The 27437-nt window shown below is 45.8% G+C and overlaps 1 protein-coding gene across 4 annotated transcripts in view; it reads right to left on the bottom strand.

The window, feature by feature from the left end:
* The window catches only part of Thada (THADA armadillo repeat containing), a 343908-nt gene that overhangs the window by 158910 nt on the left and 157561 nt on the right, over positions 1 to 27437 (bottom strand). For all 4 annotated transcript variants that reach the window (XM_045137566.1, XM_045137568.1, XM_045137567.1 and 1 more), the window contains one exon: positions 8093 to 8261. In XM_045137566.1, coding sequence (XP_044993501.1) covers positions 8093 to 8261 — 169 coding nt within the window. The remainder of the gene's footprint in view (positions 1 to 8092; positions 8262 to 27437) is intronic.

Below are 27437 nucleotides of genomic sequence, written 5' to 3'. Positions count from 1 at the left end.
GCCTCCCTCCAGTCCTTCCATGTCTTCTGGTGGCATCCATCTGTTTACACATTTTTTTTTTTAGCCTTTGAATTTTTATTTTATTTTTATTTGAGACAGAGAGAAAGCGAGGGAGAGAGAGAATGGGCACACCAGGGCCTCTAGCCACCACAAACAAACTCCAGATGCATGTGCCACCTTGTGCATCTGACTTATGAGTTTACACGTTTTCTTTTAACAGTAACTGTTGTGATTCTTCACTCAGTGCTGCCAAATGTCTCTCCTCTCCTCCCACTCACTCCTGACTCCTCTGCCCTGTTCCCCCTGTCACTGTGGCCTGCAGCAATTATTAGCGCTAAGCAACTGCGCAGCTGTCTGCTGCAGTGATCACCTGCCTGTCCCCCAGGGTGTGTCAGCCCCATAAGAGCAGTGGTCTCTGTCCAGGAGGACCTGTCTCTGCGTGTAGCTATTGCACACACCTAGAACAATACTTGGCACAAAGGGCCTATCAAACAATAGCTGGTGAACACCAAACAGATGATATCAACTTCCATTATACCCATGTTGGGACCTTGAAGGCCCCAGGGGAAGTCATTTTTCCCGGAAAATATTCCTATCCTCACAAAGAAAAGCAATGTAGCATAGCACAGCACTAAGCTTCCAACAGTCCTAGGACTGACTCTCACCTCTAATGGTTGCCATGTTTATGCTTTTTAACTTTGGTGACATCCTACAACTTCTGTCACCCTCAGTTTTGTCTTTACATTAAAAAAGATTTTATTTTAATTTATTTAGTTATTTTTGGGGGGAGGGGTGGGGGAGAGGCATAGAATGGGTGCACGAGGGCCTCCAGCCACTGTAAACAAACTCCCGACGCGTGCTCCACCTTGTGCATCTGGCTTACATGGGTACTAGGGAATCAAATCTAGGTCCTTAGGCTTTGCAAGCAAGTGCCTTAACCACTAAGCCCTGTCTCCAGCCCACCCTCATTTTTCTTATTAGTAGGGTGAGAGTGACAATCACCTTCCAGAAGGACCTCTATAGGTACTCAATAATTGGTTTTCCATCCAGCATATATATTATACAATCTATGGAAATATATGCACATAATAGTTTTATGTATGGATTATATATGTTATATGTAAGACATACTATTTATCACATAAGTAAATATCGACCATTACTTCTACTTTCATCCTGAACAGTAACAAACACTGGGGAAACATGCGCTGGCTACTGTCTAGCTTCGCCATACCCTTGGCTGCCACTCTGCCGCGTGAAGCATTACAAACCTAAGAGCGCTGCCTGTGAACAGTGGCCCTCGTGACAGCCAGGACCTGGGAAGCTGGCAGCTAGGAGCTGCCTCCAACACCTAGAGAAAGCTCCCCAATAACACACCAAATGAAAGTTCCTGGATGTTTATAAGGAAGGGATTAATTTATCTTCAGAAGTGGCATTTTAATTAAAAATGACTTTTCTGGGCTTATATCCAGAAAGGAATCCACTGCCAACAGGTAAGATTTAGTTCATCAATTTTTTAAAAAACAGCCCAGTGCTTTCCAGTCTTTTCGCATCAGGACAAGAGGACATAATCTTTGTTTGGCTCTCTGGGTGACGTGGCGTAGCTGCTTGTAGCTGCAGGGGAACGCCCAGCACCTCCCGCCTTCCAGGCCACACTCAGGTTCTCTGGGAACAGCAGGGGCACTAAACACCCTGGCACATCTACAGTCACAGCCCAGCAGAAGCTCGCCTTAGCCCTCCTTGGACTGGGGACCTTCCTGGCAACACACACGTTTCAGACGAATGTGGTCCTCAAAAAGAAAGAACGAATCTGACCTGTGACAAGAATGAGCGCTGTCTAACATTAAAGTATGACTCACTCCTGAAAGAGCGTTCTGACAAGCCGTCCTTTTGTAACGTACGACACCAACGTAACTGCATGCTTTTGATTTTGATTTTTCTAGTCTCAAATTATATTATTGGGCCATAAAATCAACAACAATGGATGCGGGCCAACATCTTATGTCACCGAATGGAACGCATCAAGAAATGTTTCATTTCTGGACAATTTCAATGTTTTACTTTATATTTCACAATTTTGTACTATTAGGAAATATGGGAAAGATACTGAAATTCTTAAAGTGCATGGTGTCTTCTACGGTTACACTTTTTAAGGATGGAAATGATTCTTTTAAATTATATTTAATTACACATACTGATGCAACAATATTACTAAGAACGTATTTTTAATAAACAAGCACTTGTTTAGAGAACTCCCTGTGGCTGTATCCTCTGTCGCTGCTTTTCGACTTGCTTCCAGCCCATGGGCGGATGGCCGACGGTGGACAATAGGTGTCCAGTCCCCACCTCCTGGACAGTGCCTACTTTACATAATTCCTCGACCTTATTGGTCTACCTTTACTTCTTTTCTTTCCACAAAAGCAGTGTCAAGAGTGTCTCTATTTCCAGCCTCATGCGGTCTTCGCCAGTCGGCTCTGCTAGAGCCCCGTCCCATGTGCGGAGGCCCTGCTCCAGCCTCCCATGCACGGAGCACCTGAGCTTGTTGCGGAGCACGGTGGAAAGAGCCAGAAAGAGCCTGCGGAGCCCGGCGGGCTGCGCTGCCTTTCCCCTCAGCTCCGCTTCTGTGACTCTGAGACGCTCAGGTCTCAGGGGGATGCTTGGCTTCAGAGGGCCTTGGGGGCAAACTCCTGTTGTTCCAACAGCACCTACAATGGAGTATGGATGCTGTCTGCTGATTTAACTCACCTTTGACCACATCCCATCAGCTCCCAGACTCTGAATCCAAAATTGCTATGGCTACCCAAGTTTGAGAAGTTTAGCCAAGCCCTCGGGGACGACAGAGAATGTGGGAACTGAGACTCGGCTATAGTCTGGGCTCCATGGGAGGCTCCTGTTTCTCCAGCTGGGAGTCTTACATGCAAGACCACAGAGACAGAGGGAAGAGGTGTGCAGAGGGTGGGGGTCTCCACTGGGGTTTGCGACTTCCTCCTACAACCTCGTCGAACACAGTGTTGATGGTATCGTTTCATACTGGATTAAGGACACAAATCAAATGATAAAAGATAAAACCTGAAAAGAGATAGATTCTTGGCTTAATTCCCCTAGCCATAAAAAAGTCATTCCTCCCACCAACCATCAAGGAAGCAGCACGTTTTACAGAGAAAACAACCCAGGCTGCAGAGTGGGTACCTCATCTCTACTGACTCTGATTTTATGCAAGTAAGCCTCCTTGGGCTTGCTTCAACTGAGAAGGGAGGGAGGGAGGAAAGAAGGGAGGGAGGAAAGGAGGGAGGGAGGAAAGGAGGGAGGGAGGAAAGGAGGGAGGGAGGGAGGCCTGACACAGATGCCAAGTCATCTTACTTCTCTCATGGTAGACTTGCCAGAGTGGGCCTGGAGGCCTGAAGCCCATCTCCTGCTAAAATCCATGCCAGCCAAGCAGGCAAGAGTGCTCCTTAACGCCACTGCTCCGAAACAGGAATGTTCTTACTCAGAATTAACCAAATACAAAAATACAGCCTCCAAATTGGGAGAAAAATAAGAGGTGCTGGACATGTTCTGTTGATAAAACTGAGAAATGTGATGATGGCATCGGGAGGGAAGCACAGCTTACTTGTGCTGGTATCACCACATATGCCACTGGGGCGAATATTTGGATTAACTGAAGAAAAAAAAGGACCCTCCTGCCTAGAATATCCAGATAAATGCAAAAGGGGTTTTCCAACAAATTTTCAACAAGTTAAATCATTTCAACTGCTTACTTTTATCAAAGCTTCCTTACACAAAGAGCAGGAATTACATTTGATTTTTTTTTTTTTTTTTGGTTTTAGAGGTAGGGTCTCACTCTGGCTCAGGCTGACCTGGAATTCACTATGTAGTCTCAGGGTGGCCTCGAACTCATGGTGATTCTCCTACCTCTGCCTCCCGAGTGCTGGGATTAAAGGCATGTGCCACCACACCCAGCTTTTGATTTTTATTTATCTTTTAAATATTTTTTGTTTATTTTTATTTATTTATTTGAGAGTGACAGACAGAGAGAAAAAGAGGGAGGGAGGGAGGGAGAGAAAGAGAGAGAGAGAGAGAGAGGGAGGGAGAAAATGGGCATGCCAGGGCTTCTAGCCACTGCAAACAAACTCCAGACATGTGCGCCCCTCTGTGCATCTGGCTTACATGGGTCCTGGGGAATCAAGCCTTGAACCGGGGTCCTTAGGCTTCACAGGCAAGTGCTTAACTGCTAAGCCATCTCTCCAGTCCCCTTGATTTTTATTTCTGAGGCACGGTCTCACTCTAACCCACCCTGACCTAAAATCAGTCTGTCTGTAATCCCAGAATGCCCTTGAACTCACAGCAATCCTCCTACTTCAGCCTCTAGAATGCTGGGATTCTAGGCATTAGCCACTGTTCCTGGTCTACATTTTATATTTCTTTTCTTTCTTTTATTAAAAAATTATTTACTTATTAGAGAATGAGACAGACAGAACAGATCCATTAGGACCTCTAGACACTGCAAATGAACTCCAGACACAACGCATGTGCCACCTTGTGCATCTGGCTTAGGTGAGTTCTGGGGAATTGAACCTAGGTCCTTAGGCTTTGCGGGCAAGCACCTTAACTGCTGAGCCATCCCTCCAGCCCTACAATTTATTTTTCTATGCCATCAAAAGAAAAAAAACAAAAGACCAAAAAGAGACATAAAATGAACAAGCCCAAAATTCCAACAGTATGTGGTTCTTTATGAAACACCAAAGTGTTAGTTAAGTATATAGAATCAGAATAAATATTTTCTCAGAGTTGTTGGCTAAACTCTTCCTCAACACGAGAATTTTCTGAACTCTAATGTGACTCCTTAGGGAGTGGTAAGTACCTACTAATGCTAATTTCCCAACACTAAGAACTGGCAATAAAGAGGTGCAGGGAGGCCCAGCAGTGTTGCTTCCAGTGAGGAAGTAACGAAGAGTTACGCAGCCCGTGGCTCTGCTCCTGCCTTCCCTGGGGTTCAGCGCCCTGCACCTTCGCCCCTTTGCTAACGTGCACTACTTCCATACATTTTGGCGTTGCCATTAGGAGCCTCTGGTTTTGTCATGATTAAGAAATGAATCCCATATGTTCTTTTTCTGCCTGTCCTATAACTTGAGTCTTTCTTCCATAGTCTCAGAAAACTCAGAGGTCAGCACATTTCTGTTTTTAAGGTATACTAAAGTAATACTCCGAGGTTTGATATATTTATGTAAACATTTTCGCAGAAGTCAAATGTATAATTCAAGAAAATGTTCTGTGAAAGAATTTGTTTTCTGATTACAAAATAGTTTCCTGCTCTTGAAAAACTAACAATTTTGTATTTACTTAGCTGGCTCTGAAGGTCCCATGGAGATTACCACTCCTCTCAGTTCCTCACATTTCTTGTTGCTTTCAAAGGTAGCTTTTTGCTGAGAAGAACCGTAAGTCGAAAGTTCCTCTCCATCTTAACCCCTTAGACTTTGCCCACGAGGAGCCAGCACAACACAGTCATGGTACCCTGAAGGGTTTTGCATACCTCTTACTTCCTTTTTCAACCAGGGTGAAGCAGCCTTAAGAAAGACAAGGCTTAACAAACACAGACACCCCCCAGCATCTAAACTTTGGCTCCCTCCCCCAACAAGCCCTTCATCCTATCAACAGGAACCAAGTGATCGCCACACAGCTCCGGAGTTTCAGTGTTTTTACCTCTCTGTAGAATTTCACATGACAGCCAACAAAGTAAATATCAAAGAGAATATCAAAGGGTCGAAGACCTGTCTGGTTGCTACGCCAACTGGAGAAACACCCAGAATGCCAGTGGGTTGGCGGAGGCAGGGATCTAGATGGGGAGGCCCACCGACAAGACCAGAACGGAGCGCAGAAGGAAGTGTGAGCACGCCCGAGCAGCACCCGCGGGTGGGGCAGGCCGGCCGCCGCTGAAGGCCTTCTGTGCAGGCTTTGAAAGCCTGCTTTGCTCCCCAGTGCCCACCAGCGGGTGCCAGGCTCAAGGGGTCTAACTTGCTCCAAGGAGCCAAGGAGAATCTTTGGGTCTGTAGCCTCCCTCTACAACTGAGATAACAGCCCTTCTCTTTGCCAAAAGGACATGGGAGAGCCAAGGGCGGGGGGCGGGGGGGAGGATTTAGAGTTTGTGAGGAGAAAGCATAGAGGGCGCTGGGGAGAAGGCTCAGGTGAACAGCGCTGGCTTACAAACCGGTCACGTCTCATTCCCCAGCACCCACATAAAGCTGATGCAAAATGGGGCAAGTGTCTGTGAGTCCAAGGAGCCTATGACGGGAAGCACCTCGCGAGGCTGAAGCTCGCAGGCCAGCTGCACTGGTGCGCTCCTCTGCGCGGCAGCAGACCCTGGGTCAGGACCCGGGGGGCACGGAACAGACACCTGGAGGTTGTCCTCTGTCCTCCACGTGCAAGCTGTGGCATGCACTCATCCCTGCCCACCATGCACACACACAAGTAAATTAATATTTAAAAAAGAAACCACGCAAGGCCCGTAGTGCATATAGCATGGGGGGGGGGGGTCTGTGAAAATTTTTCGGAGATTCACAAGATCCAACTACATTCAAGAGGTCATGAAGACCACACAGTTTCTTCCTTCACTCTGACTCCCTGGGGATGTGTGGCAGAATTTGCCAGAGGCTACAGGGATGGGAAAATGTTCTCACTATGAGTAATGAGTAATGGTGTGTGTGCTGTGGGTTCCTGTGTCTTACTATTTCCTCAGTTTTATTTTCTAATTAAATATCGAGAGGCAAAGGCAGTGCGAGGTCTGGATAGCTTTCAAATGTGTAAAGACGGACTGAGAACAAGTGACCGCCACCAACCCAGAGCTTCGATTCAACCCAACCTTGCAGTTGGCTGTGCTGACTCCTCACCCACAGCCTTGCTCTCCAGCCTTTTCTCTGCATGGGACACCCGCTATGTTCTGCCCAACAGCTAAACAAGGCAGGCAGGAAGACAGATGTGTCCTACATTCCCACCTAGGAAATGAGCTTCCATTGTAGGACAGGGTCATTAAGTTTATGATCATAACTAAATACCTTATTACAGACCAGGTATGTAAGTGCTTTATATGCACCAGTTAGTCTTTACAAAATCGTAAGAAATATATGGTACTATTAACTTGGTGTCCAAACTGGAGAGACAGATAGATGTATGGCTAGTGAAGGGTGGATATTTTATTCAGCCTCAGGCAGTCTATCTCCAAAGTCCTATGCTGTGAACCAGTTCACACAGCCAGCAGTGTCCACCTCAGCCTTATAAAATGTTTTACATGGCTAACTCTCATTCTATTCAGAAACCAGGAATATGACCTGGCGTTTAAAATCCCACCCTCAGCCTTGTCCTTGTGTGAGGACCACAGCAGTCATGTGAACAGAAGATTTCACCGTCACCACTTGTCCCCAGGTTGGCGTTTAAGTAGGACAGTTTCAGTAAGAAGTCTATTCTCGTCTGTCTGTTGTGCTTCTGTATTCACGCACACTGGGAACATTCTACAGCCCTGAGGAGACGGGAAAGAAAGGCGCGTGTTCTTTCCATCCCCCTGTGGCTGTGGGCGATGGGAATTCCACTCTGCTCTCCACCACACCACTTACAGCACCTCTCACAATGTTGACAGCTTCACCCGAAATGGAGACTGCAATGCTCAGAATATCCCACAGGCACACTCGATGGGAAAGTGTGTTGCAGCCGGGCGTGGTGGCACACACCTTTAATCCCAGCACTCGGGACATAGAGGTAGGAGGATCACCGTGAGTTCAAGGCCACCCTGAGACTACAGAATGCGTCCCAGGTCAGCCTGGACTAGAGTGAGACCCTACCTCGAAATTTTTTTTTTAAAAAGTATATTGTATAATACAGGGTTTAATGCAAAGGATAATCAGCCAGGATCCTTGTGTAACAGAACATTCACACTGGCAATGAGTAAAAGCACACTTGAGAGGTGCTTGGTCCGTTCAAAGAGAATAAGTTCTGCACATAATCTTAAGAGACTGTATATCAAGTCTTCGCCTGTAACAGCACACGAGAACCCAAGGTTCATCTCATGCTGCTCTAATGAAGTACGCAGAGTCACTTTACTTACCTGAAGAAGCGTCCCATGAATATGGTTCTGCCGGAAACACTGGTCAGTGCTACTGGGGAGCGTGGCCAGCAGAGCTCGGATGGTGCTGGGAATCTGGTCTCTCATAAGGAAAGGGACCAAGGTGCGAGCTGCCATTTCGCGAGAGCGGTAGATAGGTGAGCGGCCACACCTGGGAGACAAAGCAAGACCATTCAGCGCTTGTCTCCATGCCTGCAGCCCCGGCCATACGTGCGGACATCCCACCTCGCTCGGCTGGCGCATCAGGGGGAGGTACAGGCTCAGCTCTTCATTCCAAATGAAGATTTTATTCTTCCCTTGTGCCTAATGATGCTTTCTTTTGTGCTTGCATGTTTTCAGAGGTGACTTTTCTTTTGTAAAAACAGCATACTGGTTGGGTGTGGTGGCACACGCCTTTAATCCCAGTACTTGGGAGGCAGAGGCCACCCTGAGAATACAGAGCGAATTTCAGGTCAGCCTGGGCTAGAGTGAGACCCTACCTTGAAACACTGGGGAGGAGGGAGCTGGCGAGATGGCTCAGCGGTTAAAGGCACTTGCTTACAAAGCTTGACTACCACGTTTGACTCCCCAGGACCCACATAAAGCCACATGCACAAAGCGGTGAATCTGTGTGGAGTTTGTCTGTAGTGGTACCAGGCCCTGGCACACCCATATTCATCTTCCCTCTCTCTCCCCCACCCCTAAAACAAAATAAATAATGAATAAATAAAATGTTCAAAAATAGCATACTAGGTATGGAATCAGTGGAATAGTGGTGAGTATAGCTGACTCCCCAAAATAGCACTAACATCTATAATTATATCACAGGGATTAAACAGGTAGGCTTTGGAGAAAAGACTTCAAGCAGGCAGTAACAAAAAGTGGTTTATTCTTCAACAATGAGAGAAGAATTGATGGGACACCTACAATGCACAAGAAGCACGGTACCAGTGCAGTGGTGAGAAGACGGGCACTGCTGTTTCTGTGGAGCCCACACTCTGCTTTGCCAAGATGAAACGCACATTCGCCAAGCTGACAAGCTAGCATGGGGAAAATGATAACTGATATTGACATCATGGCTATAAGAGAGGTAAAAAAGATGTGAGCCAGGAACGTGTGGGTCTAGCAGGGCTGAGAGGTGGAGCAGGGCACACTAAGGAGTGTGACATGTGGCTGGCTACATGCTCTGAAGATGTGGGATGAACCCTGAGTCTCCCAAGTCCTTGCCTTGGGGGAGGGAGGCTGACTCACACTCAAAAAGCTGAAATAAAAGTTGTCTGAGGGCTGGAGAGATGGCTTAGCGGTTAAGCGCTTGCCTGTGAAGCCTAAGGACCCCGGTTCGAGGCTCGGTTCCCCAGGTCCCATGTTAGCCAGATGCACAAGGGGCGCATGCGTCTGGAGTTCGTTTGCAGTGGTTGGAGGCCCTGGCGCGCCCATTCTCTCTCTCTCCCTCTATCTGTCTTTCTCCCTGTGTCTGTCGCTCTCAAATAAATAAATAAATAATGAACAAAAAATATTTAAAAAAAAAAGTCTGAGAAGGGCCAGCCATGGACAAGTGGTATGTTGAGATTCTATAGCGGGCACTGGAAAGGGCATCTGAAGGCCCCTTCACTGGGTGAGCACTTGGGTCCTGAAAGGACACAGCCGTGTGGGAGACGCCGTGCAGCTGAGAGTGTCCTGCGACGCGACACTGACCGGAGGGAGAAAGCCAACGTGACGGCCTCGGCTTCACTAAGTCCTCCACTCTTATTTCTAGACTTGATCATCTTTCATCCGCGTAAAAAGGCAACCGAACTCACAGAGATGCCCAGACTAAAGACCAGAAGATAGAAAGCTCTGAACAGAAAAGCGACGGCGTCTCAACTCTTCTCAGAGTCGGTGCTTGGAGAAGGAAGTACATGCCGACGTGGTTGGCTGTGAGCATGACCACGCAGGCCAAAGACGGAGGGGGGCAGAGCTCCGGGATGGAATGTTCCTAATTCCTTCCAAGGTACCACTGAAACGTATTTAATAGGACAATAAAAGTACGTACAAGTTCCATACACATGGAATGAGCTTCGCAGAATGTCGCCATGGGGACAGTAGGGTGCAAGACAGAGGAAGGAAGCGCAGGGCGAGAAGGCGCGTTAGCGTGGGCCGCGGGCGCAAGAGTGCGCGCTGCGCGTCCTGCTGGGAAGACGCTAGGGAGTGCCCGCAGGGCTTCAACTAGGTTCGGACAGCTCACCCAGTCTCTCGCTTTTCCTTCAAAATGACCAAATGTTTAATCTGTAATTGGCAAACACAGTAAAAGGTTTGTTTTGGGAAACGGGGAGAGGGAGAGAGTGCGCTGGACAAAGAAAGCACTTTGACAAATGCTATGAGATTTCATTAGCAAAGGACCTCACTCAGCAAAGCACGTTCGTTCATCTTCCAGAAGATTCCCAGGCTGTCCTCCACGCTCCCCTTCCCCGCCCCCACCCCACACTGCGTTATAGTGTGTTTTATGTTACCAAAAGGGCTCTTGTGTATAAATGTTTCCTTTCAAATACAAATAAATCTGACATGGTTACAGATGTTTAGTTTTCAATCAGCAGTGACCCTAACTAACTAAAGAACTTTCCTCCTTTGCTTCTGACCTTTTGCAAATGATGATTCCCCCCAAATCTGGCAGCCACACAGGAGAAAGAAGGAAACATGGGGAAAGTGCCAGGATGTTCTGCTTTGGGTATTCTGCTTTAGGGTACTTACTAAAACTACACAACCAGGTTAAAAGGCAAAACCAAATTTCTCCTCAAAAAAAGAAAATACAATTGCAAAAGGAGAGAGAGGCCAATTTGTGAAGTAATATCAAACTAAGTAACATTCATTATAAAACAATGATTAAACGTAATTTAAAACTCCTTTTTTAGTGTGAACTGTTTAAACAAAAGGTTACAGTTGAATTTGCACATTTTACATAGGTATATACAACTCTATATAAGCACTAGTAACACATGTCCAGGGGTGGTGGAGATGGCTCAGTCCGTGAAATGCTTACTATGTGAGCATAAGGACCTGAGTTTGGATCCCCAGCACCCATGTAACAGAGGAGTGTGGTGGTGCATGCCCACAATCCCAGTGCCAGGGATAGAGAGACACGGGGAGCCCCGGACTTGTAAGCTAGCTAGTCTTAGTGAATCAGTGAGCTCCAGGCTTGGTGAGAGACCTTGTTTCAAAAACTAAGGCGAGCGGCTTCCGGTCAAGATGGCGGCCGCCTAGCTGCACTACAAACAACGAGGGAAAAAAAGATAGATGCAGATCCTAAGAAGAGAGCTGCCCCAACATACCTCAAAAGGGGCCCAACTGAAACTAGGGACAACTGGCGAAATAAGCAAGGGTGATGTTTTCCTGTGAACTGGATACCAGCACAAAGGGGAAGGAGATCAACGGAGAGAAAAATCAACTCCTACCAAATCAGAGAGCCAGAGCCTCAGAGGCCCCCAACACCTCAGCACTGAAGCAGACCAAAAATGAACTCAACATGGCTCAGGGAAATCTTGTGGAAGAGGGGGCGGAAAGAATGTCAGAGTTACATGTTGGGTCATGATTTGCAGAGACATTTATCATACTAATAACTGGGGGCTAACTCCACAATGCATGACCCATTTTCATCAACAAGGAGGGCCCAATGGGAGGGGGTAGATCACAGATGAGCCTAAATAATGGTACCAAACTGCCTGTATTTACTGAAAAGAAAACTAATAAATTAAATTAAAAAAAAAAAAAAAAACTAAGGCGAAGAGTGATTGAGAAAGACATCCAATGTCAATCTCTGGACTCCACGTGTACGAACACACATATACGCATGCACATCCACACATACACACGTAGCCCGTAACATGCACACACACAGTGTCCACACATACACAAGAATGCAAAATAACACTTTCAGGTTATTGTTTTGATGGTTGCTGGGGCACAGGTAAGGAGTGAGTGCGCTGAACCCAGCGGCTACGGGGCAGAGGACCAGAGCACCTGGCTGCTTCCTTTGCATGGCGCGGGCAGGCTGCAGAAACCGCTCCGAGTCTCAGCCCGGTCAAGAGTGGTGTTAGGAGCTTACGCCCTGTACTCTTGCTGAGAGCACTCCTGAAGAAGGCGCACTGCAACTAGGAAGCTGTTCCCTGGCACTGGTCTGTGTCTCGCTTCATACCAGGGCAGTCCAGGACTACAGGCCTCCTCATGAGAGAGCTAGGACCTGGAGGCACATTCTGCACCTACTGTGAACAGACAGCCAGGCTCTTTTGGCTTGCAGCAATGAGGAAGGGTCTCCAGGGCTCCTGAAAGGCGTGGGACAATTTCCTGACGTTTCTGTTTCTTCTGTCAATGCTGCAGACGAATCAGGGCCCTGGCAGACGCTTCTGCTTTTCATACCCTTTACAAATCATTTTCTCAGCAGTCCTATCCATGCTCTGGGCCTGTTCTAGGCCTCCTCAGACCCTAGATGCAGGTGCTACTTGTTGGGGACTTCTTTGTGTTACTATTTTTGGACAAGTTTTTGTTATGTTATCAAACTCACTATGTAGTCCATGTTGGCCTCGAACTGACAGCATTCCTCCCACCTGAGCCTCCTGAGAGCTGGGATCACAGGTGTGTACCATCATGTCCGGCTCCATGTTAATTTTAATCACACATGTATTGATGGTCTATTATGTCCTTGGCATTGTGCAACATAAGAAAATGACATATTTAGTCAGAAGTGGAGGTGCTCGCCTTTAATTCCAGTATTTGGGAGGCAGGGATGGTAGGGTGATAGTGATGCATTAGAGGACAGCCTGGGCTATAAAGGGAGTTCCTGGGTTACAGTGTGACCCAACCATAAAAAGAAAAAAAAAAAAAGACACATTTGTAACAGCAATTCTTGCATCCTGCAATTGTTGAGCTCTCTGTTTATGAGTTACCCACATGCCTGTGATCTCTTCACCGCGCAACATCCCTGCAGGACAAGGGCACTGCGCGTCTCCATGACCGGGTGAGACGCACGGAGGGGCGCCGGAAGGCCGGGCCCCTGCAGCGTGTGTGAAGAGCAGCGTGGGCTGCGGACTTGTCACGGGCCGCTCTGGCTTCTCCAGCTGCCACTCCACTCCGCTCACCCCTGGGGACCGAGTGAGCATGCAGGAAACACTCACTCCCCAGAGTATGGAAAGTCTCTACATTTTAAAGTTTGGTTCATTTTTGTGGGGTTCTCGCTCTAGCCCAGGTGGCCCTGGATTTCACTATGTAGTCTCAGGCGGGCCTCAAACTCACGGCGATCCTACTTCTGCCTCCTGGGTGCTGAGACTAAAGGTATGTGCCACCGTGCCTGCCCTCTGCTGTGGTTTTTATTAACATATTTTGGATAATGACAATATCGGAATCTGATATAAACTGTGGACTTAGCCACAAGAGACTTATGAACATACACACACAATTTCCCATACAGTTTCAGGAGGGATATGGCACATGCCCAAACCCCTGGCCTGCTTCCTGGTTCCAGGTCAAGAACCTCCCATTGTCCCCTTGCACATACTAGAAGACCACATGGTGTGACGATCAAATATTGCTGTCTTCACGTGCCACCCCGATGGAGAAGCAGCACACTGCTCACAGCCACCAGCTTAGAAGAATGTACGTGAACCATACGACAGTGGGACCTTCAGGCTCACTGCTGTGGAATGATTCCAGAAAGGAATGTGAAGGGAGAATTAGAACGGCCTTCTGGAGGAGATCAAAGACCTTCCAATAAGAGCAACATACACCTTTGGCCCTGATGCTTCAGAAACCAAGAGAGTGTAGAGTGCGGTCCACAGAGCTAGGCACAATCACTGTGCCAGACCACTCTGCCCTCACCTCTTGTCCCAGGTGGTGCTGACCACCTTCTAGACCATCTTCTCACGTGTTTGTACTCAGAATGTGTTGGTTTGCATGGAAGGCATCAGAGGTTAAGTGGCTGGGTATTACCAAAACTGTCTTTGCCCACTCCCACCTGCCGGGATATCTCCCGAGCACCCAGTCCGCACAGCACACGCGGGCTGGGCGCCAGAGCATCAGAGGAGAGGTTCCAGCCGAGCCACTAGGGTGCAGGGTGGGAAGCAGGGGAATCAGCCAGCGATTCTCAGCACGAGAAGTGGATGCGAAACAGCTGTAGGTAGGACAAACAAAGCGGGGGTCCGGGACAGTGTGCCCAGCTATGCCTCAGTGAGGTGACCTGGTTCTTAAGAGAGAAGTACTTCCTCAGGCCTGCATCTTTTCCTAACTGTCCCTCAGTATCCCAAACAAAAAGAAGTGAGGGTCATTAGATTACTGCGTAGAGAACTGGCCATGTGCTTGAGAGAGACTGTTCCATTTACTTCACTCATCTTTAAGGTCACTGTCACTGTTACCCCCATTTCAGGATGAGAGAAGCAAGGTTTCTAACTTTTCTTGGGTTCATACAATGAGCAAGCAGCAAATCCTACATTCGAATTAGGGTTTTTTACCTGCAAAAGTTATGTCTCTCTCAGACTACAATGACATAGCCTCAGATTTTCCAGAGCATAGAAAAGCCAGATGTTTCCAAGGCAGCCTGTGTAACCCAGGCACACGTAGGCAGTGACTTCTAGAACTGACCAGGCTCACGGAGGAAGGAATCAGCCTGTGTAACCCAGGCACACGTAGGCAGTGACTTCTAGAACTGACCAGGCTCACGGAGGAAGGAATCAGCCTGTGTAACCCAGGCACACATAGGCAGTGACTTCTAGAACTGACCAGGCTCACGGTGGAAGGAATCAGCCTGTGTGACCCAACACACATAGGCAGAGTGACTTCTAGAACTGACCAGGCTCACGGTGGAAGGAAACAGCCTGTGTAACCCAGGCACACGTAGGCAGTGACTTCTAGAACTGACCAGGCTCACGGTGGAAGGAATCAGCCTGTGTAACCCAGGCACACATAGGCAGTGACTTTTAGAACTGATCAGGCTCACGGAGGAAGGAATCAGCCTGTGTAACCCAGGCACACGTAGGCAGAGTGACTTCTAGAACTGACCAGGGTCATGGTGGAAGGAAACAGAGCTGTTAATATGATGAAACCTGTAACTGCTAATGCTTCTGATGACTTACAAACCTGACAGTATTAAAGGCTTCTCTTCTCCCACCTGCCCCCCATTCTTTCTCTTCCTTTAAAGCTCTTTGACCCTTGCTGCTTGAAGTGCTTGGGACTAAGCACTGACCTCACATATGCTAGGACAGCACTCCACCACTGAGCTACAATTCCAGTCTTGGCTGCTGTGTTTTTGTTCTCATTACGCAACCCAGGCTGGCTTCTCATTTAGGACCTTCCTGCCTCTTCCCCGGAGCACTGAGACTGCAGCGTTCACCACACACCTGCTAGCATAGCTGAGAGAAGACATTTATAATGTGCGGAGGCATTCTTAAACTGAGGAATTCAAAGGCACAGCCTTGAGTGAGTCCCATGCTTTCCCAGGAACCCGTGTCTGATGCCTTGGGGATCAGCCTGTACCCGCGTGCCCGTTTCCGCACTAGCTCAGCTGTTGATGTTCCGCAGTGCCTCCTCATCACAGTCCCTGTGCTCTAGTCCTGATCCTGGATTTTTGGTCAAGCTTTCCCACCTACTAATGAGGAACTGGGCCAGCCATGCGCTTGAGATGGCTCCACTTGACCAAAGAAAGCATGCTGGGAGCTGAGCTGTCAGAGCAGGGGACATCTCACTCACCCTCCTCACAGCAGCTCTTGGCCACCACCGTGCTGAATGGATGGAAATGATCTTGAGCAGAAACCGCACCACACAGCACATCTGACAGGAGTTAAGAACATGTTCAACAATCCAGCAGACCTAAGTGCATTGCCAAGTATCAGTGTGGGACCTAGGACAAGTCACTAATTCCTCATGTTTGCTCAGCTTATAGGACAATTGTGAAAGTTACATGAGGCAATACGCATAAACACAGAGCCTATCAGGCAGAGGTGACTGGTCCAGAAAAGTGGCCCAGTCTCTTCTGCCGAAACACCTGGCTCAGGGGCTTGCCGAGGCCCCGCTCCCCTACTCTGGTGAGCTTCTCTGGGGCTGCCGACCGACTCCCCGCTCTCATTCCTTCAGTCTCCAGGCTCAGGGCTCTGGTCGATTTTCTACTGACTCTACCGCTATTACACCAAGGATTTCTTGTTCTTTTTTGCTGTGTGGTTTCAAATGTTGCCTTCAGAAAAACAATTACATGTGTTGGTATGTGTGCATGCATAAAAGAGAGAAACACTAAGAAAATAAGCTTGTACCCAGTGAATTTGAAAAAGCGGGCATTTCAGTGTTTCATGACTATTAAGCATGTTTTTGTTAAAAATGTGGCATTCCTGAAGCCTTTCTTCACATTCTCAGTGAGTTCAGAGATGGTCGAGGTTGCCAGGTTCCCTCCTTGTCGCTCTTAGATCCATTTTTAATTCAAGGGACCTACCACCACCTGAATTCCTGGCACTTTTCCTGCAACTCAAACTGCCAGTATTAAAAGGTACATTCACAGTGACTGTGCCCTCTGCACAGCTCATGAATGTCTTTATTCAAATATATTTCTTGGAAGAGTTATGGGTTCAGGACTTTTGAAGTTTGTTTTTTTTAAAAAAAAATCCTCTATTTGGGTAAGTGAGGAGGAAATAAGAGCAGTAGACAGTGGCTAAGCTAAAAAACTGTACATTTCTATGGGCAAAACAAAACAAACAAAAAGTATTACGCATCTGCAGTTTGAGTGTTCAGTTTAAATATACATACATACACACACACACACAATATACACATATACTGGGCAGCTCAAAGCAGTAATTATTCTTTGCAAATTAACTCTAGTTAACAGATTAAAACCTGTAAAATGGGCTGGAGAGATGGCTTAGCGGGTAAGCGCTTGGCTGTGGAGCCTAAGGACCCTGGTTGGAGGCTCGATTCCCCAGGACCCACGTTAGCCAGATGCACAAGGGGGCACACGCACCTGGAGTTCGTTTGCAGTGGCTGGAGACCCTGGCGTGCCCATTCTCTCTCTCTCTCTCTCTCTCTCTGCCTCTGTCTGTCTCTCTCAAATAAATAAATAAATAAATAATTTTAAAAAAAACCTGTAAAATATTTTTATGAAGACATGCTGCCAACACACTCTAAGAGGATACTGGAAAACTGCAGTGTGACCACTTGGGAGCAAAGCCAACCAGAGTGTGGGCTCTGGGAGACGCGTGCTTTTGAGGTTCCCTCCACTCTGCCTCCAGCTGCCAGGCTCGCCGCTCTCTGGCGGTTACTTCTGCACCTGTCCTGCAATGACGGCACAACACTCAGCGCATCATGCGGCAAGGACACAGGGTCGCAGAGACAAGGGTGGCTACATGCATTCATTTTAGTACTAGAAAATAAGGCAAAAGAATTCCCCAGCAAGGGAGCTATACAGCATGGCAGTTACGTTATAAAAGCTCTTGGGACAGCATGCTTCAGTTATTCAGAATTATAAATATTTCTTTAATAAATGAAATAAATTTTATTTCATCAGAAATTTCATTTAAATATTTTTCATTTAAATATATTTCAATTGTAAAAAATTTTGTCTAGACAACAAATAAGATCTGAAACTAATTTTTGAGATACCAGCTAAGCATTTTAGACAGCTGGAAAGGAAAATTTTTTTCCCCCTCTGGATCTCTGAAATCTGGACTACCTTAGCAAGAATTCTTTCCGAACTCTAGGGAAACATGAGAAAGGCTTTGTAGCCACATACATGCAAAGATACTGGGAACCTTAGGGATTAAAGAAAATTCATTAATTGTGGTTCTCACTGAAAGTAAAATGGAGTGTAGTAATGCGAAAACAAAAAAAGCAGCCAGTGGTGTGAGACTGAAACCTGGCACCATCTGGAGGTTTCTCCCTAGCTCCAGAGCAAGGAACTAATAAAGCTTGGTCTAGGGTCTGCAGCGGAAGCAGCAGGAAAAGCATTTCCGGATCTACCCTGGGGGCTGGCAGACTGGGAGGAGCCCACACGGAGAGGCGCTGAGAGCATCATTTCCGGCAGTGGTGAAGGACCAAACATGCTTGTACTCACAGTAATCCTCCTACCTCTGCCTCCCAAGTGCTGGGATTGAAGGCGTGCGCCACCATGCCCGGCCCAACACTGCTGATACTTTCTATGAAAGGAAGGCAGGAATAGCTCCTGAGTGTCTGCTGGAGGCAGGTCTCATCACCCTAGGTACTTGCGAATATTTCATCCCGGTTATTTTTTGTAGCAGGATAAGCCCTTTGCAGTGTATATACAATATTGTGCACGTGCGCGCGCGCACACACACACACACACACACACACACACAGTTTTCATTGTTCTAGAAGGTCTGGTGGGAACATGTACAGAATCAGTTACCAAATAAAATGTAACCACAACCAAATAAAACGCCTTGTGCCAAGTTCCTTCTGAAGCAATTTATCCACCTAATTCCAATGGTTAGAACTCATGTTTGCAGGACTCATTCACATTAAGCTGGCAGCTTATATTTTCTGCTACTCTAACTAGCATTTATCAAAGCCTAAACTCTTATGTTACTCTTCAGGGAAGCATATTAGTTAGAAGGCTTCAACTTCAAACCGTCTACCAAACCGTAGACTTGTCTACATGTCAACCAGCAGTTTATGGAGAGCCATAAGATCAAGGCACGTTCCACAAAGGAAGTTGAGATGTCCTCTATCATTACTATTATTTTTAGTTTTGGGGTGTGTGTGTGTGTGCACGTGTGTGCATGTATGACGTGTGGGAGTGTTCCTATGTGTTAGCACAGGTATGTAGAAGTCAGATAATAACTTTGGGTGTCAATGCTCTCCTTCCACCTCATTTGAGGAAAAAGGGATTTTTTAATATTCACTGCTACATTTGCCAGGCTACCTGGCCCACAAACTTCTGGAAGGTCTTCTGCCTCTGCCTCTCTTCTCACTGTAGAAGTGCTGGGGTGACAGACACTTGTGATATAGCATTGGCTTTAAGTGGGTTTTGGGGTTCAAAACTCAGGTACTCATACTTGCTTAGCAAGCCCTTTATCCACTGAGCCAGCTCCTTTGGCCCGTGTATGACTATTGGTAACCACAGGTAAACCCACCATTCAAAATATTAATATTGTATTTGTGGTGGCGCACGCCTTCAGTCCCAGCACTTGGGAGGCAGAGGTAAAGAGGATCACCCTGAGTCCAAGGCCACCTTGAGACTACATAGTGAATTCCAGTTTAGCCTGGGCTAGAGTAAGACCCTACCTCTAAAAATTCAAAACAAAACAAAAAATTTCAAAATAAAACACAATATTGTATTTATGTGGAAATATTTTCAGAATGCCAAGAATAAGAATCTAAGATTTCGTTGACAAGTAGAGACATACACAGGTCCACCCACTGGCAGACCCTTCAGAGATGCAGAAGTAAAATCACACACACTGCCATCAGCTTCCAGTGACTGGTTTGGTGAAGTGGAGTCTACCAGTGCAAAAGGAACACACGGTTTCTTCTGTGCCTTACGTAAGACAGCAATTAAAACATGCGTTTCTTTACTAATAATGTGGCCACAGACAGGTTACATAACGTCCTTTCACATCCTCATCTGTAAAAGCAATTAGAAGGAATCTCTAAAGTCCCCTCAATAATAAAATCCTATAAATCAAGGGGCATTTAAACACTCAAGGTAGATAACTATCTTTTTTTTTATTTTAACCTATCTTTATGATCTTTCTTGACTTGTTCCATTGCTTAACCTCAAAACAATATTGATACTGATAATAAAAGTTTTATGCCTAACACTAACCATGCTTGATGCTCTACAGCCAAAGCCAGTTTTCTCTAGCTTGAGCCTCTATGGATAGGAGACAAATGACCAGTGTTTTCTCCACACAGGAAAGCCCTTCATTAACTATTGGAATCCTATTATTAGAGCACCCCTCACTCTTTCCTTCTGAGGTCACAACAAGCCCAACTCCTTTAATCATTTGGATTAATTATTTTGCCTTTTCAGAGCAAGTGAATCTACCTAGTAACATCAGCGGACACAGTGGCTACGGCTGCTGCTGGACACAAGAGAGCGGGGCTCTTCTGTTAATGATTATTGCCCTGCAGAGATTGCAATTTGTTTCTGCTGCAGCTAATTAATGCCCCTGAATGACCTTCCTCATGTTTCCTAGCAACACTCCAAACTAAAATCATGGAGCACGAATCTTTAAAAACCATAAAGTGCATGGAAAGTCTTGAAAAATTCCAAGAAGTTCCACTTTTTTGGGCTTGCAAAAATAATACCAAACAGGAAGAGATATTGAGATGTTAGCAACAGACCCACGCCAGAGGTCTTCTTTGCAATTAGGTAAACTGAGTTATATTCCAGCACACCTACAGCATCCCAAATAGACTACTGCCAGCCAGCTGTTTTTCAGTTCTTGCAGAGAAAGCGTTCACCCTCCCTTGGCTGCCCCACAGCCAGTCTAAAAGTTCTTCCTTCACAATAATTATGCTCTTGCTTCAGTTTAATTTCATTTTTCTGGTTCTACATGCCAGGGAAGTCAATGATTTTTCTGCTTAAAAGACTTGCGTCCAGAATATATTTAGAATAAGAAGAAAACAAACAACTCAATTAAAAAAAAATAGGTCAAAGCTCTGAACACACCCTTCAGCAAAGAAGATAAATAGATGGGAAAAAACCACATGTAAAGATGTTTAACATCGAGTCATTTGGGAAGTTCAAAGTACATTATATGTTTTTGAAAATGTTTTCATGTATAGCCCAGTGCCATGTAGAATGAATATTCACTAATGAAATTAATACATTTATGTATGCACAGAGATACCCAATGAGAGACCACTACACAATCACTAGACAGGCTAAAAAAAAAAAAAAAAAAGAGAGAGAGAGAGAGAAAAAGAACTGTGGTAGATCAGTATAGTGAAATAATATGTTGTGATAAAAGGGAGCAGACTAATGATACACAACAGCATGACGGAATCTCAGAATATGCTGAGGGGAAAATGCGAGACAAAACATAATGCGTGCTGTACAATTCTTTTTAAAGCCATTTGTTTATTTATGAGAGAAAGAAAGGCTAATAGAGAAACAGAAAATGGGGGCACCAGGGCCACTGTAAACAAACTCCACATGCATGCGCCACCTTGTGCATCTGGTTGTACATGAGTCCTCGGGAATCGAACCTGGGTCCTTCGGCTTTGCAGGCAAGGTCCTTAACCACTGAGCCATCTCTCCAGGCCCCCCCCCATTCTCTTTTCCATGCAAAGGGCATGGAATCTGAGTTGTTGCTTAAGAGTAAGGGCCTCTCACCCAACAATACCAAATCCCAGTAAGAGGTTGAGTGTGGCCACAGGTAACAGTAGGCCGGAGGCGGGGCAGCAGAGCCACACCAGGCTGGGGCTCACTGATGGACCAACGCCCCTAGTTAGGAAGAAACCCCTCAAGAAAATACTTGGATGAGCAGTGATGAGAGAAGGACACCCTTCCTGCCATCCTCCCCTGATCTCTGCACACATGCATGGGGGGGGGCACATACATCTGCACACACACATGTGTACACCACACATTACACACACAATGCCCATACACATAGGCAAAAAAAAAAAAAAAAAAAAAAAAAAAAAAGGTCTAAGCAAGTTAATCTACAGTGACAGCGCATGGAGCAGCCACTGCCAGGCAGGTGGGCGAGGGCAGGGTAAAACAATATGTTCACTGTCTTGGTCATGTTGGTGATGGTTATATGGGCATACAAAATTACTGAACTGCACATCTGGACAGCTTGTCAGCCAGATCTTAGGTTGTTTTTTTAAAAAACAACTCACATACATTCCAGGTTACATTATAATCTTGTCTTGCTTTCCCTTCCTATCCTCTCATTTTTAGATCATCCTAAGTGTTCCTTCAGGTTTAACATGCCTAGAAACTTGTTTAAACTTTAATGACCATAATTAACTTTCCCTTGTATTCTCTTAAAATCAAATCAGGGCTGGAGAGATGGCTTAATGGTAAAGGCAGCATTTGTCTGTGCAACCCAAGGATCCAGGTTTGATTCCCCAGTATACACGTAAGCCAGATGCACATGGTGACACATGTGTCTGGAGTTCATAAAAGCAAATCAATCAATACTTAACTCCTATAATAATCATGTTCTGAATCTTCAACACATTCTAGACAAGCTGAGAGGGTTAGCTTGCTCAAATTCACACAGGAAGTGAATGGATAAGCTGAAATTCAAGGTCAGATGCGTCTAAAGCCAAAACCTGTGCTAATTGTCAAAGCCAGCACACCTCAGCTCTAAAGTACGAATTTGTTTGCTTTGTTGTCGTTGGTTTTTTGTTTGTTTATTCCTTGCTTGTTTTTGAAATGGTGTCTCACTATGTAGCCTAGGCTGACCTAGTACATCCTCCTGCCTCAGCCTCCCAGGGCTAGGCTATTATAGGTAATTGACATCCTACCCAGCCTAAAGTTCATGTATAAGCACAGAAATGAACAAGAAGGGCACATATTAAAAGAACCTAAATTCTGATCCTTTCAAGCATGCATGAGAACTCAAACTATCTGACCATGTGATGTCAATTTGTTGGGATACCTTTAATCAACTCACCTGCATTTAGCAGTACAGTTGTCCATGGAATTATTAAGGGAAAGCAGATTTTTATCCCTACTTTGGGTACGTTAAGCCTTCTTTCTAATATCCTGAACATCCAAAAACTTGACTTGTACAATAGTAGAAAGGTTCAATTAATCGCAATTTGAATCAATATAAATTCTATAAAAACAGAAGCCAGAGCAGTGCTTTATTCCCTAACAGAGACTAAACGAATGCACAATGGAGACTGCTGTGCCACATCTCAAGAAGCCACACTGATTGTCCATGCGCACGCCCTGGCACTAATTAAAACTGCACTCGGGTCATGAGGACAAGTTCTGTGGTGGCGTCGTGTTCGTTCGGGAGCTACATTCCTACAGAGCTGAGGCGCACTATCATTGTTTTAGGTTGCTAATTATCAGAAGAATCACATTACCAGCAAGTCTTTCCTGGATGGTGACTGGCTTAACACGCTGACTACCTGATTACTGTGTTCTAAGATGGGGGAACATGACCATAAAGAAGACTGGTTGTAACCTCCAAAATGCCCATGAGGCACTCGAGAAAAATATCTTGGCTCCCGCTGACCCCACTGCTCATTTTCACAATCTGGGGTTATTTTATACTATTGTAAGCACAAGGAGCATTCAAGAAATCTTCACAGAACATGTATACATGAATGTAAACAGAAATAAAAATATCATTTCCATTTGAGTTCAATCAACTAATAAATGTAGTCTCAATTCAGTATCATCTTACTTGCTAGTTTCCCTCTTTGCCTATCAAAAATAAATAAGTCAGTGCAGAATACATGAGTCATTCTTCTATCATGCCAAGGACATAACCTTCAAGCTAAGATTAAAAATAAAGTGCTATGTGTGAAATTCAATGCTGCTTAACTGTTGGGTGCTGAGGCCTAATAAATACTACATTTCAAAAAAAAAAAATTAAACAATCTGGATCACTTCCACTAATTTTCATGACTTCATCAATAGATTCTATGGCTTTGGCTACATTTGCTAGTGTTTGGATCCTAAGAAAACTGGTGGAATTTGGCTTCGTTTAGTTTATAATCAGTATCACCAGTTCGTACAAGGCACAGAAATTTCTCTACTCCCTTATGTACTTCAAAGTACTTCATTTATTATCCAAATAGTTATTCTGACAAAACCATTAGTCACCAAGAAAGCAAAGAAATCTCATTTTTTACATGGAAGCACCTTTCATACCAGACCGTCTTAACAACCCATTTTATTTCTGGCAAAGTCTTTGTTTTCTAAAGAGTGCAGTTTTTGAGCCTGGTGCGGTGGCATATGCCTATAATCCTGGCACTTAGGAAGGGGAGGCAGCGAGGCTGTGGGTCTGAGGCTGCTTGGTTTACATAGTAAGTCCCAGGTCAGCCTGGGCAATACAGAATAAATATATTTAACCTCAACTTCCTTTTTTCTTACCTGCGAGAAGATCAGGCTATTTTTTTAATACTGGTTTTCATCTAAAGCACTTACGTACTTTATATTTAACTTCTTTTAAGTCCATATATTTTTTCAAGCCTTCTCTAAGAAAAGTACTGAATTTAAGTGTAAAAGAATCATTGCTAAAATCCCGGTGAAGGTTTTATAGCTATCTTGAAATGATGGCAAGGACACATGCAGAGACAGCCATGGAAAGAAGAGACATCTTTCAGCCGGCGCTTGCGGCGCGAGGCTTTCGAGGTTAGTAAGAACAGAAGCTTCAGGATTGGAAACAGGGCTCAACCCAGTGTTTCTGTTTCTCTTGTCTAAAGTCCCTACTGTGGCTCTGCTTGCAGCGTCTAGTCTTCAGAAGCCCCATCCCCAGTGAAGCTGAGTGGGCGGCTTGAATCATGATAGCAGTCTTACCACCACAACTGGCTTGGGTGACAGGCAGAACCTAGCAAGATGACTATGGTGTTTGGTTATTCAATGGCTGAAAGGCTCCACAGATGACGTTAACTATCTAATACTGCTCAAGTCATGGAGTGCATCACTGCCACTATTTCATGATCAGAGCAACAGACACTATCTCTACAGAGATAGGTGAGAGGGAAAAGGAGGGAGGAAGGGAGGAAAGAGAGAGAGAATATACACATGTATGACAGAGTACCTATTTTTCTCATCTCTGGTTCATTTGCAGGAGAGTGGCTATCATGGTTTAGAGATAGATAGTCATTTTCAAGACAGAAAAGTCTCTTCCAATCCCAAACTGTACCTATGTAGTGGAGGCAAAATGGTCTCACTTTGTTGGGTTTCTTAAGGTATTTATTAAAAAATATGTATTTTATTTATTTATTTGAGAGAGAGAGAAAGAATGAATGTGCATGCCAGGGCCTCTAGCCACTGTGGGGGTGGGGAACTCCAAACACATGTGCCACCTTATGCATTTGGCCTATGTGGGTTCTGGGGAATTGAACCTGGGTCCTTAGGCTAGGCTTCGCAGGTAAGTGCCTTAATTGCTAAGCCATTTCTCCAGTCCTCCTTAAGGCATTTTATAGCTGTGGTTCTATCTTAAAAGATTAACAGTTTCATAGATGCAACAACAATCCCATTCAAAATAAGGCAGGCCATGAAGTCCAACCCACTGTGATCCAGGTAGTAGAACTCAGAAGGTAGGTATTACCTATTTTTTGTTGTGATGAAATACACATAACATGTATTTTAACATTGTGGCCATTTTTAAGTACATGGATCTGTGGTGTCAGGTGCATTTACCAGGACATTTTATTTTAATTCTTTATTTTATTTATGTGCAAGCAGAAAGAGAGAGAAGAGAGACAGCTAGCGAATGGGTATGCCAGGGCCTTCAGCCACTGTAAATGAACTACAGACGCACGCGCCCCTTGTGCATCTGGCTTACGTGGATCCTGGGGAATCAACCTGGGTCCTTTGGCTTTGCAGGCAAGTGCCTTAACCGCTGAGCCATCTCTCCAGCCCAGGACGTTTTATTTAGATGCAACTGGACTCCGGTCTCGATATCTCAGCACTCAGTCAACCACCGGTTGACAGTCATGGCTTCAGCGATAATGCCACTCTACTTTCCGGCAACATTCAAAGCTGGAGCTCGTTCAACACGCGCGGCTGCTTGCGGCGAGGCACTAACCACCCTGAACAAGCATCTGTTCATTTCCTTCCAGATGGAAGACAGAAACTTTGATCTTCTCTCCCTGGCCATTAAGCCTTTCAAACAAGAAGGAACCCACTATTCCCCTGACCTTTGGGAGCTTTACAAACCTCAGACTGCAGTTCTGAACAGACAAGAAACTGTCCAAGAAAAACACACCCCAGGTGAACAGGATATAAACAAAGCTATAATGAAGTAATTAATGGTCGGGACTTGACTCCCCTCGCTCACTTCTCTGATAACAATCTGGCATTTTATCAGCTGGGTCTTTTATCTGGAGGGATTCACTGTGTTCCCCTGCCTGGAACCATCTGAGGAGGGGACAAAGATGCTTTCTTCTCCGAGAGGAAATAGAATCACATCTAGAAGGGTTAAGGAGGAGTCAAAGCTGTAAAAAGACCTTGGAGGCTTTGCCAGGAGGGAGAGGTACATGGAGAATAAGGTGCCCTGCTTCATGGGAAGCCTGCTAGCCAGTGCTGGTGGGGAAGGAGCTGCTGCAGCTCTCTAACCAGGCCATACAGGGGAGGGAGACAATGCGCTTCCTGCCGTCTTCTAGTCAGCTTCCCGTCAAAACAGCACAAGTCTAAGTCACACTGTGCCACAGGTGACTACTAATAAAGGAAACTTTCCATCCACTGAGATGCCTATTTGATTGTTTATTTTATTTTTATTAATTTGACAGAGAGAAACAGGGAGAGAGAGGGAGAGAGAATGGGTGCTCCAGGGCCTCTAGCCACTGTAAAGGAACTCCAGGTGCATGTGGCCCCTTGTGCATCTGGCTTATGTGAGTCCTGGGGAATTGAACCTAGGTCCTTTGGTTTTGCAGGCAAGCACACCAACCACTAAGGCATCCCTCCGGCCCCCATATTTTATTTATTTTTAATGAATTATTTAAAGCCAGCCATGATGGCACACTCCTTTAATCCCAGCACTTGGGAGGCAGAGGTTGGAAAACCTCTGTGAGTTCAAGGCCACCCTGAAACTACATAGTGAATTCCAGGACAGTCCAGGCTAGAGCGAGACACTACCTCAAGCCCCCCACCCAAATAAAAAAAAAAATCCTGATTTATGTGTTTATTTGTGAAGGAGGGAAGAAGGGGAGAGAGGGAGAGAGGGAGAGAGGGAGAGAAAGGGCACTCAAGGGCCCCTTGCCACTCCAAGCAACTCCAGAAGCTCGCCCACTCCCCTGTGTCTGACTGTATGTAGGTATTGAGGAACTGAACACAGGCTTTGCAAGTAACCACTGAGCATTCTCCTCATCCCGAGATACCTATTTTAGAGGGGATCAAAACTGCATACTAGAAGCAAGAAAATCTCCCTGTGACTTTTCAAGACTCAGCTCAAGATGAAGGTGGCATCTGAGAATACTGGATATGCAGACGGCACTGCCTTTAGCGCACTGAAGTGATTTCACATAGGTTTCTACTACCACGAGAGCGAAGTCTGGCCTGGTTAGGTTACACAGGGAGTGGTCTACTGGCCCAGCTAGAGGTTTCATTCCTGAAAGAAAAGGACCACTGGGGGAGTAGTAGCAGCAGTGCCCCCTGACTCCCCCTGAACATAGCTGTTCCACTCAGATCTCTTAAGCCAGGGGCCAGTTGTGAGGGGTAGAGGGGGCAAATTCTAGAAAAATA

Source organism: Jaculus jaculus, chromosome 18 (genome assembly GCF_020740685.1).
Source record: "Jaculus jaculus isolate mJacJac1 chromosome 18, mJacJac1.mat.Y.cur, whole genome shotgun sequence".
Classification (NCBI taxonomy): domain Eukaryota; kingdom Metazoa; phylum Chordata; class Mammalia; order Rodentia; family Dipodidae; genus Jaculus; species Jaculus jaculus.
This window is presented reverse-complemented; position numbering and strand designations above follow the sequence as displayed.